This window comes from Notolepis coatsorum (genome assembly GCF_963971535.1).
Source record: "Notolepis coatsorum genome assembly, chromosome: 7".
Lineage (NCBI taxonomy): Eukaryota > Metazoa > Chordata > Actinopteri > Aulopiformes > Paralepididae > Notolepis > Notolepis coatsorum.
Genome location: NC_140171.1, coordinates 39216966 through 39237773, shown reverse-complemented (window position 1 = coordinate 39237773; position 20808 = coordinate 39216966). Strand labels below are relative to the sequence as shown.

General features: G+C 42.0%; 1 protein-coding gene across 1 annotated transcript in view; it reads left to right on the top strand.

Annotated features, from left to right (window-relative positions):
* Positions 1-15627, top strand: part of pcdh7a (protocadherin 7a) — a 99362-nt gene extending 83735 nt beyond the window's left edge. The window contains exons 5-6 of the mRNA XM_084319081.1: positions 8179-8380; positions 12952-15627. Coding sequence (XP_084175207.1) covers positions 8179-8380; positions 12952-13493 — 744 coding nt within the window. The 3' untranslated portion in view covers positions 13494-15627. The remainder of the gene's footprint in view (positions 1-8178; positions 8381-12951) is intronic.
* Positions 15628-20808: the final 5181 nt, after the last annotated feature.

Sequence of the window (20808 nt, the reverse complement as noted above, 5' to 3'; positions counted from 1 at the left end):
AATAAATATTATAGTTACCTGCCCCTTATTCCTAAACTAAACAAGTATTTACTTAATGGTCGGCGTACAACCTAATTTACACAAATAATTATTTATACCATTATACAAGAAACACACAATCCACAGTTAAACAAGAAAAAATTCAATAATAATAATAATAATAATAATAATAATAATAATAATAATAATAATAATAATAATAATAATAATAATAATAATAATAATAATAATAATAATAATAATAATAATAATAATAATAATAATAATAATAATAATAAGAATAAGAATAAAGAATAAAGAATAAAGAATAAAAAAAAATCTCACTATTCAGATCACATTTGATTTTCATACTGACTAAATATTTTTTTTTTATAATTTTTTTTGAATTGATAAACACTATTACATCCCTTAAGCTCGCTATGGAGAGAATTCCACATCTTTACACCAATAACTGAAGGACGCATCTGTTTAAGTGTGGTACGTGCAAACTGATGTTTAAAATTGTATTTTCTCCTACTAAACTCACTTTCTAAATGAAAAATAAATAAATAAATAAATGTAATATACGAGATATACACCTAATACTTGCTATCTAATACCCTACATACATATGCTCTCGCTCGCCCACCCCCCCCCCCCCCCCGGACCCCCACTTGGATAATCCATCCATTATCATTCGTTCCTAACCAGGCACTACAATTCATATGCTAGCTTTTATTCTCTCCACCACTTCTAACCAGATTGCAATTTTGGCTTCACTGACACCTAAAATTCTTGCTGTAGATATTTCTAGATAGATCACATCGAGATATGTAAGAACCCATACCTTCCGACAAATTTTTTCCGGTTGAAACCATTGTGATGCTATCAGCTTTTTAGCCGCTGTGAGACCAGATAAAACTAATCTCTTTAGCTGTATAGGGGCTCCATACTGAAAAACATCATTCAACAGCAAACAGGATGTTGAATAGAGGTTGTCATGACGACCGTAGTACTTCCGGGCGCTCGCTATAGTTCATGGGACTCTGGCTCGTCACGCTACACGGTGATCGATTGGCAATAACTCGATAAACAACATGATTTGGACGTATATACCATTATACAAGCTGGAGATGGACCGGGTAAAAATATATCCCATAATGATAAGATTTCTACTCGACGATGATCGCCCAACGGCGCGCGGAGACTGGGGTGAGTTTCAGCGTGTAACGTTACCGTCTTCGATACTAACTGCTATTATCAACATTTGACCCACATTAGATGATTGGTATAACGCTGCCCACGGAATTATAAACGCCCCCTCGCCCATCCGGTCAACATCAGATGACGTGTAGTAACTTCTAGAAGTACGTCTAGTTGGAATTTTTTATATCGCGCTGATTGCCATCAAACTGTATTTCATCATCAATATAATGCATTTGGGGCTATATATCACGTTCTGGAGAAAGCTGCAGAAAGAGATGAAAACATACTTATACATTAGACCATACTTTACTATGAATATGTGAATGAAAAAGTTTAACGTTGCTACACAATGAACAATACATATAGGACTTTGAATGGGCCCTAATAATGGCAATGTAGCAATAGAATTTAAAAAGTTATAGCCCTGCAAAGAAGGGGACTTTCTCCATAGACAAATAGCGCTGGCAATCTATGGTATATCATGAATTTAACCTTAGGCAACCAAAGTGTTAATGGGACTCCATGAGCCTTCAAACAAACCAATAACTGTGCGTAAAAATAATATGTGGAACTGGTGAGATACATTTTTTATATGTCTTTATAGCTACAAAAACCCCGTTTGTTGAAAACATCTCCTAATGTGTGTATGCCCTGCTTTTCCCATTTAGGGTATCTTATAGGTCGTTTTCCAATCAGGAGTGCATTGTTATTGAATAGGGGAGTATGACTATGCCATTTATGTTGGTTAGAATATTTTTTTTGTGTTTCACGCCATATTCGGATCACATGAGTAATAAGGGGGCCAAATTTCAATTCGCATTGCTTAATTGATAATATGGTGTATACTATGTCCTGCAGTCTATGTGGTGCTACTATATTTACTTCTACGTTTCTCCAGGATACAGATGCTTGGGAATCAAACCAGGTTGTCAGTGGTCTTAAAGAGTACGCTTTAAAATAGTGGTAAAAATCTGGAAATGCCATACCTCCGTCGGCTTTGTTTCTCTGTGCGGTGGATCTTTTTATACGTGGAGGTTTGTTATTCCAAATAAATTTGTATGCGGTGGAGTGTAATTTTTTCCAGTAACCATCAGGAGGGGGTAACGGTAACATTGAGCTAATGAACTTGATTCTAGGTAAAACATCCATCTTAACTATTGATACCCGTGCCTGTACTGAGTTCTTGAGTTTGGACCACCTGTCAAAGTCGTATTTGATCTTATCTTGGAATTTTATGTAATTGTACTTCACCGTTTGGCTTATAGTAGGGAATACTTCAACTCCTAAACATCTGAAGTGTTTAACCATTGGTATTTTTACTGAAAGGAGTGTATTCTTTGCAGGGGTATTAAGTGGAAGGAAAGCCGACTTTGGCCAATTTATCCTAAATCCCGATAGATTGCCAAAGTCATCAATCAACTTGAGAAGATGAGGCATTGAGGTGTTAGGGTTTTGTATGAACAATATTACGTTATCTGCATATAAACTAATATGATGTTGTGTGCCCTTAATTGCTATTGGTTCTATAGATTGGGATTGTCTTATATATTGTGCTAAAGGCTCTAATGATAAAGCGAATAGTCCGGGACTAAGAGGGCAACCCTGTCTGGAGGAGCGCGATACCGGAAAGATTTCGGAGGTGATTATTATACCTGTTGTAATCATGGCCGATGGGTCTTTGTACAATACTTTAATTAATCATATCAATGAATCCTTTTCCTAACCCCATCCTTTCTAATACTGCCCATAAATAAGACCATTCCAACCTGTCAAAGGCTTTCATCGCATCCAGGGACAGCATCGCTATAGGTATGGTGTCATCCTTGCTGGCATCAAGCACATGTAGTAACCGTCTTATATTATCCGTGATCAAGCGGCCTCTTATGAAGCCAGTCTGATCAGGATGAACTAAAGACGTCATATGCTTTTGAAGTCTGATGGCTAATACCTTGGAATACAGCTTGATATCGGTTCCGAGGAGGCTTAAGGGTCTATAACTACCGCAATCGGTGGGGTCTTTGTCTTTTTTAAGGAGGACTGTTATGAGTGCAATATTGTCGATCTTATGGAAGTTCCCCTCCTTGATTGAATATAAAATCATATTAAGTAATAGGGGTCCAATTACATCCCAACATGAGAGGTACATTTCTGGTGGGATACCGTCCCTTCCAGGAGCCCTACCACTTTGCATTTCAGATATGGCCTCCCTAAGTTCATCTAGTGTGATGGGTGTTTCTAACTGTTTTGCGTCATCCTCTGATAGTTTAGGAAGGTTAATTTGATTAAGATATATGTCCATTTTGTTTTGATCGAAGGCCATTTCTGATTTGTACAAGTTGGAGTAGAACTCTTTGAATGTCTCGTTGATTTTTTTAGGGTCTGTAACAAGTCCTTGCTGTGCCTTAATAGTAGTTATATCTGCAAATTTTGCGTTGGCTCGTAACTGCATACCTAGTAGGTGACTTGGTTTAGAACCATGAAAGTAATGCTGTTGTCTTGTGCTACGTATTTGAACTTCAGATTGTTGTTTAAAAATGGCATTAATCTCTTTTTTTAACACATTCATTTGAGATTCCAGTCGAACCGAGTAGTTGTATTGTAAAGAGGAAAACAACGTAGAGTAAAGCGTTTCCAGCTCTGCCAGTTTTGAACAACGATTCTTGCGTATTTTGGAGGAAAAGTTCCCGGTAAAATCCTTGATAAATCCCTTTACCGACATCCATAATATTCTGGGGTCCTGTACCGATTTCGCATTCTCCAGTAGGAATACAACAAGAGCTTCTTTGAATTGTGTAATGAATTCCTTGTTTTTCAGCAATATCGAGTTAAATCGCCATCTTGGGGCTCGGGATGACAGTATACCAAATGATCCTTTTAGGAGTAAATAACAGTGATGTGATAGTGCATTGGGTACCATTTCCACGTCATAGTTATCAAATAGTCTAGGGGATGCAAAAACATAATCTATTCTGGAAAATGTGCTATGTCTTGCAGATCGACAAGAGTACTTCCGGGTCGTAGGGTTGAGTGATCGCCATAGGTCATTTACACCTGTATTCTTAGACTAATCCTTTAACGCATTAGATGAATTTTTCTGGTCATTGGAAAAGGTGGGATAAGATTTATCCATCCCGGAATCCCAAATGGCATTAAAATCTGCGCCAATTATAAATGAGTATTCAGGAAAGTTTAACATTGTTCTAGTAAGTGTAGCGTAGAAGTTAGCCTCGTACAGATTTGGGGCATATGCCGCTACCAATGCTATTTTCCTGTTCCTGTATACAATTTTAGCTATGGTTATCCGACCATCTGTATCAGACCATACTTCCTGCAATTCAATATTCAACTTCCGTTTCACGACTATAGCAACTCCACAGGGTCTCGTTCCAAAGGAAGAGTGACTAATGTTATGATATATGTTGTCCGCTAGCGTTGCTTTGTCTTCCACTAAAAGGTGCGTTTTGCTTAGAAGAGCCACATCAACCTGTTTGTTTTTCATCAGTGTGAGCACGCTTTTGCGTTTATGTTAGGCTTTAATTAAATTGAAAGGTTATTTCTTTTCCCACTTGCGCCCATTTGCTAATTCCGTGCCTCAACATCAACCCATTTGCACCGAGATGTCGGATGGCATAGCTGGGGGTGTGTTGATTCAGATAGACGCATGCAGTACAATTTTGGTATCTGTTTTGTCATAAAATCCCACCTGCGCGTCTGCCCACTCCACTCAGACCACATTTGAGTGTCGATGCTGGTGATCTGAGCTACCAATTGTTGGTAAGGATGCGAGTGTCCAAATTCCAACAAGCCATTATTATTGATGTTACACTGTGCCTTTCATCCCACTTTGATGTAAATCTGTCAGCTGAATGCAATCTTCAGTCCATCACAACAAGCTATGTAAGTTTTAGACTTGGTTGTTGAATTCATGTGTGGATCAGAATCAGTCAATATACATTATTACACATGGAAAACATCATGGTGACCCACATTCAATAACAGTTGTTCAACCTAAGATAATTGAAAAGCAACCATGAGCACAACACACTATAATAGAAAAGGACATGTTAGGACCGCGGACAGTAGGCTAGTCTTCGTAGAAGTCTAATTAAAAGTAGTATAGGCAGAGACACTATGGGGGTCGGGATGTCTTCTTATAGAGCATAATATATAAGTATCTACATGCACATATTGCTGTTGGTTCTCTTTGGCCTTGGTTGAAGTTATTCTGACTTAGCCAGGCGTATATTGTTCTTAAAGGGAATGAGAGGAGCTGATTTGATTGGCCGTATTGAAGCCAGCCCCCAACTCCACCTGCTAATAATATATTCCTTCCACTTCCTATGCACTTGCATCTCTGGTCACCAAAAAACAAAAACCCACATGCACCAGCGCTCTTAATTTAGACCTGTATTTGCACTGGCACCTAGATTTACGAAAATGGAGCCCTTTGTCTCCTTGGGCAAAAACTGTTAAGCTAAAAATCCTCTCCATGCAAAGCATTACGTTGTGGACAGAATCCAGCACTGCAAGATTTAGACTTTTTTCAGTAGGCAGAAGTATTTCTCTTTCTTTCCATCCATCTTGCTTGCGGTCGTTGCCCATTACATTACACTCTCTCTCTTTAACTCTCTCTCTCACTCCCTCTCTCTCACAACCTCTCTCTCACTCATCGATCTTTCATCTCAGCCCCTCCAGTTGGGTATAAACAAGTGTTCAGTTCAACCTTCCACCTAATTAACTTCACTGTGCTCCTCTCCTCTTTCTTCTTCAAGCATATTTCATTTCTTTCCTCTAACCGTGTTCATTAGGTGAAATCCTCCATTGTTGCGTCTCTCCCTCTCCCGGCGTCTGGGAGTGAGAGGACAAGCAGCGGCAAGTTATAGCTTTTATCCACCCGGCCCCTCAATTTCCCGTGGATTATCCCGCGGCAACGTTGGGAGCTGAGGTTTTCCCGCCCCCTTAATCTGCGTTTTCCCTCTGTTCCAGGTCTCCATAGGGCGCCCATTTCAAGGGAGACCTAATTTGGCAGGGTAGTAATTTTGCAAGCAGATAAATGCGAGAGGAGTAGAGATAGGAGGGGTGTCGTGTAGAAATGGGCTCCCTGGCGCGGAGTGATCCCTCCAGGCCCCGACGCAGTCATTTAACTCTCTGTGATACTCTCTCAGCATGGATTTATTACCCTCTTTGTCAACCCCAAAGAGGAAACTATCCTCCGCTAACTAGACTCGTGGTAGTGATTCGTACACAGGAAACGCAAAGACAAAGGCCAGGTGCTTGGAGTTTGTCATCTGTGTCTGACCTGTACATCATGACAGACAGTGTTGTATAGGGTGCCATGCTTGGATTAAGCCTGACATTGTGTGATTGTTTTACGAGGGGTAATGTTTTTTATTTAATTCTTTTTGCATGTTTAGTGCACAGTGCTGGATTTGTCATCTGTATCTGTATCATGACAGTTTTATGAAACTTGTGACGCTTGGATAATGTCTGACATTGTGCGGTTGTTTTATGTGTACTTGTTTTTGATGATGTGATTTGTTATAGCCGGGATTGTTAGCTGTTCTGTGGTGCGGGCAGCCGACACGCGTATAGAGTGATGGATGAGGGTCTACTGCCTCAAGACCTGCTGCTTCCATGCCACCCCCCCCCCCCCCCACCTTTCCTCGGCCTTTAAAAAATATTACATTTTGTATTCCAAAGCTTTTCGAACCCAAGTAGAAGGCTGGACACACTTAAAGGGGCACTTCAACAAAAGAAACAACAAAATGTCACACACGTCTAAAAGGACAGATATTGAAAGTAAATTACTTTGAATATGGCCACCAGTGATGTAAAAAATATATATATGTACAAAGCATAATTTCCCTCTTACCCTGAGGTGCTATCTATTTCTTTATTTCTTTATTTCAGATCCCCATTAGTCACTGCCTCAGCAGCGACTATTCTTCCTGGGGTCTGTATACAAACATATAAAAATTAAACAAGAATAATCAATAAAACATAAAAACAAAACAAATATCAATAAAACACCAATAAAATATACAAACAATTATAGAACATTAAACCAATCAAAATCAGACATACAAACATGTATGCAAAATCTTCTAATATAGAACAATAACAAATATACAAACATATAGAACAAATCAAATATCAATAAAACAAATATCAATAAAACAACAAACGGAGACATCTGCCGTATAGATATGGGGACATTACCTGTGATTGCGGGCTTTACAAATACATTTGATTTGATTTGATATCTGCCGTAGAGAGGTCTGCCATAGAGAGGTCTGCCGTAGAGGGGTCTGCCTCCAATACAATGGAGCTGAATGGCACTCGGCTTGTAGCGCTCAAAGACTTAAAGCAATGTCTCTTTCCAGAAATCATGACCCGGTTACTCAAAATAATCCACAGACCTTGTTGTGAGCAGTTTCATGTAGGAAAAAATGTCTACTAACTACACCCCTCATAATAATGAATAATAAACCAGGCAAATCACACATAAATTATGTGGATGGATAGCACTCAGAGCAAGGGGGGAAATATTATTTTTGTATTTTGGGTGAAGTGCCCCTTTAACCCAGTGAAATACTAGATCACAAAGTAGTTTGTTGTTAGCGTTTGCTGTATTACCCAGCTGCTACCATCAGGCCCTGTTCCATATGGCCACAGATAGAAACTGTCCAGATGAAAAATGAGTGTGTCTCTCTAGGCAAGACAGAGGTAGCCGTGATACACATCTCTACAGCTGGAATCATTACTCTAAACATAGATTAAAGATCAGCCAAAAACGTTGAACTGGCCCTGAGATTGGTTGATGACTATTACCCTGCAATGTAGCAGCTAAACCCATAATCAAGGCGAACATGAACGGATAATCTCAATATGTCTTTGCAGACCCCCTGCCCACCCGCCTAATCCCCAGATTTAGGATCTCATATTATGTGTCCCTGATGATTAATCCCATATTGTGGTTGTTGTTTCCTGCAGGGGACCCTTCGCCGGGTGACCTTCTCGGTCGTCAGCCAACCCCAGGACGGCGGTTGTTACGATAGCGGCATGGAGGACTCTGAGACCCCAAGCAGTAAGAGTTCATCTGGGCCACGACTGGGGGCCCTGCCGCTACCAGAGGAAGGCTACGAGCGGACCACGCCAGAGGGCAGTGTAGGGGAAGAGGAGCACGTGGAGAATGGTAAGGATGGAGCCTGCGTTCACCTACACACACAAATACGCACACACGTACATGCACATTCACACACACACACACACATACTGGGTACTATTTGCCGGGGGGGATGGGGGGGGATTTCCCTACATCTGATTTTCACGTCTCTACCTCTGCTGGTTAATTTGTATCGCCGGTGGGGACACGATGTATCCCCCCTGGTAGTCTATAATTATCATTCATTCTTGCATTGAATTAAATACATGGATTTCTCAAAATCACCAGCAGCCATCCACACCAGCATTTCCTCTTGCTGTCCCAGAACAAACTGCTGGCCACTGCGAGCTGTGCTGGCCTCAGTTTGAGTACCTACTGTACAGCCCGGCTTCTGCGCTACAGCTTAAGATGGGCTCTGACCGTGGTGTAAACGAACCAGGGAATTTGATACAGTGTGGATCTCGTGAAGAGCGAGATTCAAGTCAAATCTAATTTCTCTCTGAGATGCCAAGAGTTTTATAAACATTGGTCCTCATTCTCGAACAAGTTCGTAAGTACTTTTGTAAATATCTTGGTAAAAATGTCGTACCAACAAATTTACTAAAATCCTCCTCCGGATTCCTGAAAGTGTGAAACGGTCTCCATAAGTGGCCCACATTTTTGCAGCTGGGTTCCCATGAATGAAATACATCACTCATTCTTAAACTACAAAGCACATTCTTGTACACCTCGTACAAAGTATCAGTTTGAAGGTAAAACATACGTAGCCTGTTGAGAATCATAATATATAATATAATAATCATCTATTACCACTTGTCTTATTGTATCACATCATGGTCACAAACCTCACAAACCATACTAAAACCCATAACTATAATATACAAACAGGCTATAAAAATGGACCGTAAACCAATGCGATGGCATCACTGCAGTGTTTTGAGTAAGCACAATCTTTTCACGTTTGACAATTTTTTTTATTTTCTGTAATATTAGACTCGTTTTTAAATGTTTGCACAATCATGTATCATTATTATTTTCTGGACTGGTGGTTAGACATTGGAGCTCTAGTAGAGCAAACACACAAGCTTCCAATAATGGTGACTGTACTGTTCCCATGTGCAAGAGTTCGTTTGGACAGTCTGCCTTCTCGGTTAACGGGGCAAACTTATGGAACTCTCCGCCTACTGGCTTAAAACTGGAGTCCAATGCCAACGTCTTCAGCAGAGGACTCAAGGTATGGCTGAAATCAACGCAGCAGTGCTCACATATGTAGACGCGGGCTGGTTTTGTTGTTTTGATCATGGACTCTTGCTCTGATAACTATTTGTTCTGATTTGTGATTTTAATTCTGTATTTTACTGTTGATTTTATTATATCTTTTAGAAAAGCCTCAATGGACTGGTGTTGAAAACTAGCACTTGTGCTATAAACATGCAAAACAGCACATCTGGTCTGTCCACTGTGGCTGGTCCAATGTGGCTGGTCCAATGTGGCTGTGGTGTCCATTTTAAATAAACATTTCCATTCATTCATTCAATTGTATCTCTTTGCAAGTGCTTGAGGGCAAATCCCTCAATTTAGAAAAATCGAAACAACAAACAAACTAAACAGAAAACAACTTTCCGTATGATATGTGTTTTATATGATATACATTTGATGGCCTACATTAACTCATTGACTGTCATACTGTTTCTCCATCTTCACTCCCTGGCACCAGCGTTATTATCGTCGTATATTCTATATTATAGCTATGGAGACAATAGTATGGCTCATTTGACAGGCACTATTTATAGTCCATCAGGGACAAACCAATTCATTTCTACATACTTTCATTTGTGCGCTATTCCACGCTAAACATCGCCCCGTTTCAAAATAATCCAGTCTCGTTTTCTAGATTGTGAGATATGACGTGTTATATGCATAGGCGCAAATCGTTTGGGTTGCTCGCCTGAAACCTATATTATTTCCAAATCAAAGGTATATACCATATAGATGTTTCCCATCACAAAGTCATCAAGGGGGGGGGGGGGGTCGTTTTACGAAGCTGCAATCGTTACCAAAAGTATGTTTTAGGTTCGGTAAAATACGACGCTGTGATCAATACAAAAGCATGTTTTAGGTTCGGTAAAATAGACCTAAAATAGACCATACCTTTGTCAGAAGGTACTCCAAAATGAATAATCCCAGTAGTTCCATCGCGATCACCATTACTTGTGTGCATTGGGCCTGGCTATAATATGGGAAATAGGTTTCAGGCGAGCAAATCGGCAACAGATGGCTGTGTGCTGATTCACTTTGAGGGAGAGGGGATTCCTGCAGCCGGAGGTACTGAGGCACTGAAAGACAACTGAGAGACCCAGTTCAAAAGGTAGGCAATACTGCCACCTGTTGGGATTCGATCGTCATTGCAATTATAACGTAGGCAGCGGTGCCAGGGAGACACAGGCAGGTCCGTGCGAGTGTTTAGAATGGGAAAATCGAAAAAAATTAAAAAGGATCTAAACCCGAATTATCTTGGGTTTGGAGCTCAACGCTTGGATTTGAAACCCGAACTATCTTGGGTTTGGCGCAGAATGACTTAAAAGAAAATGTATGCCCCCCCCCCCCCTCAGTTTATTATTATTATAATTTTATTTTTTTACACAAGCAACAATGAAATTCCCACACATCCAGTGAATTGAAGGCAAACTCAGAAATGTGAGGTCAGAAGGCTCAGAAAATGTGTTTTGCTTCAGTCACTTCTCAAGGCTATGTCTCTACTATAAGAGGGACATTTTCTTGCCTTATTGTCCTAGGAGCACAGTTTATGGAATTTAATTAAATGGGTGTGTGTGTGTGTGTGCGTGCGTGCGTGCGTGCGTGCGTGCGTGCGTGCGTGCGTGGGTGGGTGGGTGGGTGTGTGAGTGAGTGAGTGTCATGGTTGGTCAGTACATTACACAAGACCATGGCTTCATTGTCTTAATGCACAATTGGCCAAAATCTTCTCTTTCACCCCAGGAAATAGTTGCATTACCTCTCTGATGTTCCTGTGATTCACTCACAGGCAGGGGCGTAGCTGGGGGTGGGGTAGCTTAGGTAGCTTTTTTTTTTTTTTCTTTTTTTTTTTTTACTAGACATCACTCAGGTGTATTATTGATGCTCTCATTGATACTATGTTTGTTTCTGAAGTGTGTGTGTGTGTGTGTGTGTGTGTGTGTGTGTGTGTGTGTGTGTGTGTGTGTGTGTGTGTGTGTGTGTGTGTGTGATATATAGAGAGAGGGGGGGGCTTTGGTAGACTATTGCATTGGTCCATTCATTGAAGATGAACGCAATGCGACATCCTTTACTAGGCTCACCCACCAACAGTGCAGGTGCTGAACTGCTGATCCGAATGTATAGGTAAAAACCATATTATGCGTTTTCATCAATAAAAAAATGGGCAAAAAAAATTCCTGGGGGCCTACAAATACATTCTTTCATGGGGCCCAGAATCTGGAGCTACACCCCTGCTCACAGGGACAGAAAATAAACCAGATTTGTTTTTATAACCACACTTGTTGGCAAGGTCACCACATCCTTGGTGACTGACTGTACTTCTGTGGCTGTGATCCCCCCAACCCCCTCAGTAAAAAAGCCTATTTTTCAATAACGACCGAGATCCACTATTTGCACTCGTCACAGTCGGGTGGAGAGGAACTGAAGGGAGAAATGATGATTGTTTTTTTCGGCTGCAAATGTGAAATCGGCTGTTGGTGTGTGTACACAACGAAATGCCTCGTTATTTGAGCGCAGTTCAACCAAAGCAACATTTTTTGTGTGAAATAGTCAATGAAATGGAATTTTCATTTGGTTTTCAATTAAATCTTCAGTTGAGTTACACAGCATTCATTTATTTCTTTGTTTAATTTCTCCTGCACACATACAGCTACTGTATGCGCACGCACGCACATACACACACACACACACACACACACACACACACACACACAAACACACACACACACACACACGCACACACACACACACACACACACACACACATAGAAGGCTGCATATACCTCATCTATCATCATTATAATGCATGCACTCTCCATCCATTGTGTCGATACCATTTTGTAAACGACTGGTTTACATAAACAATCATTATTGACCTCATGCCACTTGACCCTGTAAGACATTAGTGTTGTCTCTCTGGTGGCCTCACTACGCTCCAGTCCCAACGCTGACACACAGTGGTGTACCAGTAAGGGGGACAACAGAATTCCTTATCCATTAGATTTACAGATCAGTGATTTAAATTGCTGTAACAGTTGACCTCACCTTTCACCTTTCATTCTTCATTCTGCAGAACTGTTGGAAATGTTCTTCTGATCTTATTGCAGTCAGCACTATTGTAGTCACCTTTTTTTTATTATCTATTTTGCTTTAACAGCATTTTCTGCCCCCTCCCCCTTTGCTCTACACCTCCCTCCTCTCACAACCTCCTCTCCATCTCTTCCTCCTCCATCGTTCCCTCTTCACACACACCTCACTCTTTTCCAACTCTCCCCGTCTCTCCTCCTCCTTTCTTCAACACCTCTCCCCTCTTCCTCCCGTCACTCTTCCTCCCTCTCTCCGCTCAGATGCCAGACAGCTGCCAGATGTAGCCCTGACGGGCAAGTGTACTCGGGAGTGCGACGAGTTCGGACACTCCGACACCTGCTGGATGCCCATCCGCCCGTCGCCACGGCAGCGCCAGCGCCACGGCAGTGACCCTGCGCGACTCTCCACCTTCGCCCCGGGCGACAACAACAACAACCTCCGGGGCGACGACCATGAGAGCGACAGCGAGAGTGCCGGCAGCGCGGGGAGCTCGGAAACCGGCGTGGGCGTCGGCACGGGGGGTCAGAGGTTGCCCCTGGCCAACGGGGATCCCCTCGGCACCCTGGGGGGGGGCGGAGATCGCAACAGGAACGTGGGCGACCACAACCGTAACCTCTTAAACCGGAAGATGACCTCGGCGTCCTACGACACGTTCAGCAGCGCGGGCTTCGGGAGGCGGCGCCTGGACGAGGAAGCGGGGGATGGCCAGAACCCGCCCGAGGTCATACCTCTGACGCGGACGGGGGGCGATTACAAGACCACGTCCTGCCTCACGCTGTCGCGCCGCGAGGTCTACCTGTGAGGCCCCCAGGAACGGAGTGATCCACCCCGATGCCCCCTCCACCCCTCCACCCACCCACCAACTGCCCCCCTCCACCCCCCTGTTTTCTTTTGGAAGAAGGAGGGATCGGTCCATACTGGGTTTAGACTTTTTTAAGCTAAAACGCGGAGATGTGAAAATGTCTAAAGAGACATTTGCCAAAAGTAAAAGTATCAAATAGGAACATTTGGATGCTAACTAATATTTATATGAGCATAACGCGACTGATGGATCAGTTCTCGGGAGAAGAGCAGTCTTTTTCAACACTGGACTTATGGACTTTTTAACTTGGTCTCTTTTTCTTCTTTTTTTATAACTGCTGGTGGAAATTGCCCATGGTCAGGCATCTTAGGATGACATTATCCTCTCTCCATCTTTAACTTTAAAGAAAGAGAATTAACTGAACTTAGGTCGAAGGAGGACAACATCACAATGTTTCTTTTTTATATATATGTATAACCTGAATGCATGCCTAACCTCCTGCCACAGGGGGCACTGTGGGAAGAAGAGAGAGAGAGACTGAGGGGAGATTCAGTCCTGATGTATTACCGCCTCAGGGCCGATGAAAACTGTCACTGCGGTTACAGCAAACAAACCCCATCTGAGCAGGTATTCAACTTGATACTGAGAAACCACTGCAGTCTTAATCAATCAAAATGGACGAAGATACAACCGAGTCGATGAAAGGGTTGTTTGGATCTAAATCGCATTGATTCTAACATCTAATCAACAATGTAGTAATGTGAGGATATTAACTGATCTAACTGCAAAGCTCTTTAGAATCTATGAGCAGGATACAAACCTACCAACAAATACGGCTCCTTGAAAATGGAAAGAAAGAGAAAAAAAAATACCGATAACACAAAATCAGGTATCCCAACCCCCACTAAAAATACATTTAATATTTTCTAAAAAGAATTCCAACAAAGAGAAGAAAGCCTTTTTTTTTTTTTTTTTTTCAGTAATCAGTTGTAACCATTCGGGATACAAGGTCCACATTTAGTGTACAGTAAGTAGTGTCACAGTATTCCAGTGTGTGTGATATAAAACTGTGCTTATCTCCTTGCCTTCTCACCCAGACTGTATGTATATATGTGTGTACTGGAAAAAATGGCAGTATTGTTGCTTTATTGCTGCCCGCCATTGCAGATGACGCTAAGGTGCTGAGTTCATTGCTCGCCTACAACATCTCAACAGATGCACCCACTGTCCATTTATCATAACTATCAAGCTCACGTACAGACACACACACACACACACACACACACACACACACACACACACACACACACACACACACACACACACACACAGTGCAGTCACAATTATGAACATACAAACAGTAACACTATTTCTGAAGGTGATTCAGTGCCCATGTAATATAATAGCTAACATTTCACACAGTACACAGAAGTATAAAATACACAAGCATTCTGTCACACACACATACTATACTGTACACACACACACACACACACACACACACACTCACACACACACACACACACACACAGTCAATCAAAAAAGAACTACACACACACAGCTATGTGCACCTCCACATGCACTGTGTGTATGTGCTCTTAAACATACTTTTAACACATTGCCTCTCATAGAAGTAGCTGTAGCATTTTGCCTGCTCCCCTCCAGCCAGTATTTAAACATGAAATGTATTTGAATAATTATTCATCTTTCTGACTGCTACGGGGGGATACATTAAAGGGAATTTTGATGACATCTATGTAACGATAGACATTTACAGAATATGAAATATTCCTCATACTGTAAGTAGAACTCATATAGAAATACCACATTTCTGTAAAAAGAAATTTAAAAAGAAAGAAAAGAAAATAAGGAATAAAAAGAAACAGGGACTCTTTGCATGAAAGAAAGATAATGCTTATTTGGTTTTTCAAAACCATATGCCTTTTTTTTTTATATTGCGCCTATTTGGATACATGTGTACAGTGATGTGTGTGCATAATGGGGATGCGGGAGAAGGTGGGGGTTGAGGTTGTGGGCTTCAGTGTTTCAAACTGCTCCTTGTTTTCTATCTTGGAAAAGGAAGGAGAGGGCGACATTGGGCCTTTGTTAACCCTTGGTTAACCAAATGGTTAACCCCTTCACTGCGACAATACAGAAGGTTAACCCTTTCACCGCCCCACGACAAAGGGTTAGCCATTTCACTACCACACTACAGAAGGTTAACCCTTTACTATCACACTACAGACGTCTGTAGTGTGATAGTAAAGGGTTAACCTTCTGTAGTGTGGTAGTGAAAGGGTTCAAATCCAAGGTGCCTGGATTTGGCACAAAGAGTGGCACAGGCTGACAGGAAAACCCAATGTTGTGGGAGTGGGTGGTTTTGTAGCTAGCTGTCCTCTTCTCCCTACAGTACCGACCTGGACACGCCCATTCTGAGTTCTGTAGCTCTCCTCCTGTCCCTCCCAAGCAGTGCCGTTTTGCGGACCTCTGGCGCGCCACTGCACTGAATCGTACTCGATGGTAGATCATGTGTATCGGACCAGTTCAGATCATCAGTGATCTGGCTCAGCGTTTGTGGTAGGGGATAATAGGGATACATGATCCTAGTGCTTTTAATGAGTATCCATTCTCCTCTCCCTCTTCCTTATCTCCCCCCTATCCAAGCGTGAAAGCAACACAGTCAAGTGTTGTTTATGTGTCCGGTTCTTCTTGCATCAAATGTCGAGGAGGGGATCTACACTAGAGAGGTAGGGAGGTACTGTGTGTTAGACCATAGAGATGCATAGAGAATCAAGCCTAGAGTTAATTAGCAACCATAGCAACAATGATTGCACACCCAACACTCAGGTAAGATGTGCCACAATGTGTAAGCTACTATTTGGTGGTCTTTACGTGACCATACACTCACCCAGATGATGTTGCTGCTTCTCCCTATACTCTAAGGCCATGTTGTGTGCCCACAGTGGTGTAATGTGGTACGAGTTAGGTAGCTACACTGTGACCAGGAGGGTGGGTGTAAAGTGACAGCACAATTGAATTTAAACCAATGATAACAATTAGGCTGATAGGTGGGCGTATGCCTATTCCCCAGAGATAGGTAGAACTGTTTGTATGCACTACTGTGTGCCCAACACTTGCTGGCTCGGTTTGGTCCACTGATCCCCCATCCCTCTCCTGTACCTCAAGCATGGCTGTCGACCAAGCTCTGCTATTAGTGGACTGTGTTGATGATGTCACAAGGTGGTGGCATGATGTCTTGAGATATTCTTCTTATGGAAGGTTGAAGTTGAAATCTGGTGTGCATCCAGTGGCATTAGTCGATGGCAGCACCCTACTACTGACCGACCAGAAACACGGTTGTGCACAAACGCACGCACATACAGTACGCGCACACACACACACACACACACAAACACAAACACAAACACGGATAGCTTGGTCAGTTCAGTAGGATGGGAGTGTCTTAATCCCTGGACTCCAGAAAGATCAGGACAGCCAAAGCCAGTTCATCAGTTTGGTGAAGAAACTCTTGATGCAGCCCTGCCTCGCCGAAGAGGCAGATCCTTTTTCTTCAAACTGCTGTTTTAAGGCAGTTCTATACATATTATGGCACCTTTCAAACCCTGAAAAGGACTCACGGGAACCTGTTGTACATGAATCTGTGTGGGTGTGTGTGTCTTTTTTTATACTGCACGTTTAAACAAGAATTATGAGTCACTCTACTCTGAAACAGAGAGGGAAGGAGGAGGACAGGGATGGCTGGAGTGCAACGTCTGAGATGGATCCACATCCACTAGGCAAGACATTTTATTATTATAATGTTTTTTTAAATGGACGGCTCTAAGGACATTCATCTCGACTGTTGCTCCCTGTTAACCTTATAGCCATGTACAGATAAAACCCACGGCGTAGAAACAGAGAACTGGGAACCCATAACAGAAAATGGCATGCTTAAGGTCTTCAATTCTGCACTTAAAACGAAAATGTAAAAAAAAGAAAATATAAAAATAAAAAAAGGAAAAGAAGAAAAAAAACAACGTTCTTTTTATTTTCTCTACTTTGTTTCTATTTTCTGGTGGGGTTGGCTGTGTTTATGCTGCTCCCATCCTATAATTAATAAATTAACTAATTGCATTTGCTATGACGAGGAGGATGGAGAGTTGTAGATGAACGGTTTGGTATGAAGACGAATCATGTAAAGGTTTGACTTTGGCATTAAAAACTTCAAACACTCCAGAGCCAAGTGATTATTTACTTCAGCTACACCATATTCACACGGTTGCTTTGTGCAGTATGTCATGCCTGTCAGTTTGGGTTCCTTTTCCACCCTGTTCCTGAGACCATGTGAATATGGTCAATTGTTATCCGTTGAAGACAAGGGACCTTTAATACTAACATGGGTCTCTATTGTGATATGCTGTCTCTTTCTTACCCCTCACACAGTAAATATACCCCCAACAACATCATCCACAATACCACAGCCACTGGAACACACACACACAAAACCTGAATATTATATTAGGAGTTCTCAAGCAAACACATCAATCAAGATGATTACTTTCGGACAGTCATTTACACAATAAGCTATCAATAATAATAATAACTTCCTTTATATAGCACCATTCATACAGATTGCAGCTTTACTAGTGCTTTACACACACAAAAATAAACAAAAGTATATACAAAATATATAAATAATACAAAACAATAAGAAATAATATAATAAAAACGATAATAAAATGTTATTATTAGTAGGAAATAATAGAAATAAAGAAAAATAATATAATAATTTATTTAAAAGCTGGACCTGCGGGAGAGTGTTTCAAAGTTTTGGGGCGTAGTAGCTGAAAGCACTCTCACTGCTTCTTTTTAGTTTTTTTTTACAATGGGTAGCTACATTAAGGAGGTCGGCTGTGGTCGATCTAAGAGCTCGAGTTGGCACATAAAATGACAAGAAGTCAGTAATGTATGAAGGTGCTAAATAATTTATGGATTTGCATATTAGTAAAATAACTTTAAAATAAAATCTAAAGGATACAGGTAGCCAGCAATAACAGGGGATGCCAAAAAAATTCTTAAAAAAAAATGTATTAAATATTTTTATTAATATATATATATTTTTTTTTAAGTCAAGCAGTCACCATGTACACTACAGTATGGCTCGGCGGCCAGTCAAACTTTCTTTTTATTTATTTAACAGATTGCAGAATGGGTACAATACAGTACGGCTCAATACACACAATTTTATAAGGGGATGCAGACCAGAGAAAGACGTTTGTCTTGTTTACATCAGGGTCATTAATACTGCTGGAGCATTGGTTCATTTTTGGTCCGATTTTTCCTTCCACGATTTTGCGCGCCGCGTTGGAGCAAATTCGAGACACATTCGGTTGCAAAAAGGTGTCCCACGGTCTCCTCTATGGCCGTGAATATCTTCACGCGGATCGGAATCACGGCGCGCCCGCGGGACACTTTTCCGTTTCGGCGAGTTTATTCCACGCTTTCGGCTTTCCTTTTCTAAGCATTTTCGGGGCTACATGTGAATGAGTAAAAGTTGCGGGACGCCCCCAGATGTTCCCACGATAGAAAGCTCACGTGGAGCCCATAATAGGCTCACTTAATACAGCGTTTTTTAAATCACGCAACATTTTCAGGGTCGCGAGCCGACCTTTTCCCCTCGTTTTCGATGATGGAAGTGATTTAGGAAAAGCTTCGGCACGCCGAGAGGTACCCGTGGATTTAATCTCGCTAGGATCGGGGCAATATTTGGCCCGTGGGAGCAGTCACGGGTTAATAACATTTTCAAATGTGCAGAGGGGAGGCCAGACTACTACCTGTTTTAAGGTGTGGGCAGGGCTTTAGTCAGCTCGAATCTGATTGGCTATGGTTTTGGAGTCCACATACATGGGGAGGCTGGAGAAAGACAGTCTCCTCTGCTGCAGTGAGTCTGACAGTGTGTTAGAGAGAGTGAGAAGGAGAAAAGGGAGACATTTAAAAAATAAAATTATAACACAGATGAAAAATAATGATTTTTTATTATTATTGTAAACTATATATATTTTTTTTTTTTTCATATTTCATATTTGATATTAATTTATATTTTTATAGGGAGGCCTGGCTTCCGTTGGCTTCCATGAGGATTCGCCACTGCCAGCAATGTGGCTCAAACAGGTGTAATATGCTCTTTCTTTCTTGTTTAGTCTAGCAGCAGAGTTTTGGATTAACTGTAGTGTCTCTATAGATTTTTTTAGGGAGACCAGTTAAAAGAGCATTACAATATCTAATCGGCTTGAAATAAAAGCATGAACCAGCTTCTTTGCATCCTGTTAAAAACAACAGCCAGACTTTGGCAATATTTCTTAAATGGAAAAATTTCACTCTATTAATATTTTTTGTATCCACTTTTTCTCCTTATTTTTCTCCCATCCCAATTTCGTATTGCCAATTCTCCCCTGTCTTGAACATTGCTAGACTATGCCTCCCACTGGTCGGCTGTAGTGACGATAGAAGCCTTGCATCACGTGTCCCCTCCAGTACACGAGGAGGCAGCCTGTCGCATCTTTTCACCAGACAGCGCGGACTCTCAGTGGCGAGGAGTTACTGTCTTATCCTCATTTAGTTTTAAAAACGTATTGCTCATCCATTGATCAACTGCACAGACAGGTAGTCGGGGAGCAAGGAGCATTTGTGTCATTCGGCTCAACCGAAATGTATAGTTGCGTATCATCAGCATAACTATGATAGTTGATATTGTGTTTTCTGATGACATCACCTAGTGGTAGTATTATGGTCTGTAACCGACCCCAATCGCACAACACAAGACAGGTATGAGAGTAAGCCAAAAACAGGGCATTTATTTCTTACATAACAAAAAGCGGCACAGTCCCTTTAAGGGAGAACACAAAAACACTAGAGTCAAGGAATATGGAAATGCGGCACTGTGCCTTTAAGAGGCGAACAGGCTAAGGGACTAAGGCTAAGGGCCAGGGCTAAGGACCAGGGCTAAGTGTCAGGACCAGGGGCACTGGAGAGGGGGACAGGGACAGAGGCCCGGAGAAGGCGGGCTGGAGACAGGGACAGAAGAACAGGGTTAAGGCCTTGGACAGGGCGAGGGCCAGAGCTGCTTACAGGGATGAGGACAGGGTTCCGACGGCGGAGGCCTGGCACGGGGACAGGGGCCCGACGGCGGAGGCCTGGCACGGGAACAGGGGCCCGACAGCGGGGGCCTGGGCACGGAGATCCTCCTCGGATGCTGCAGACGGGCAGCGCAGAACAAAGGGGTCCCAGGGGACCGGGGCGAAGAGACGCCATCCTC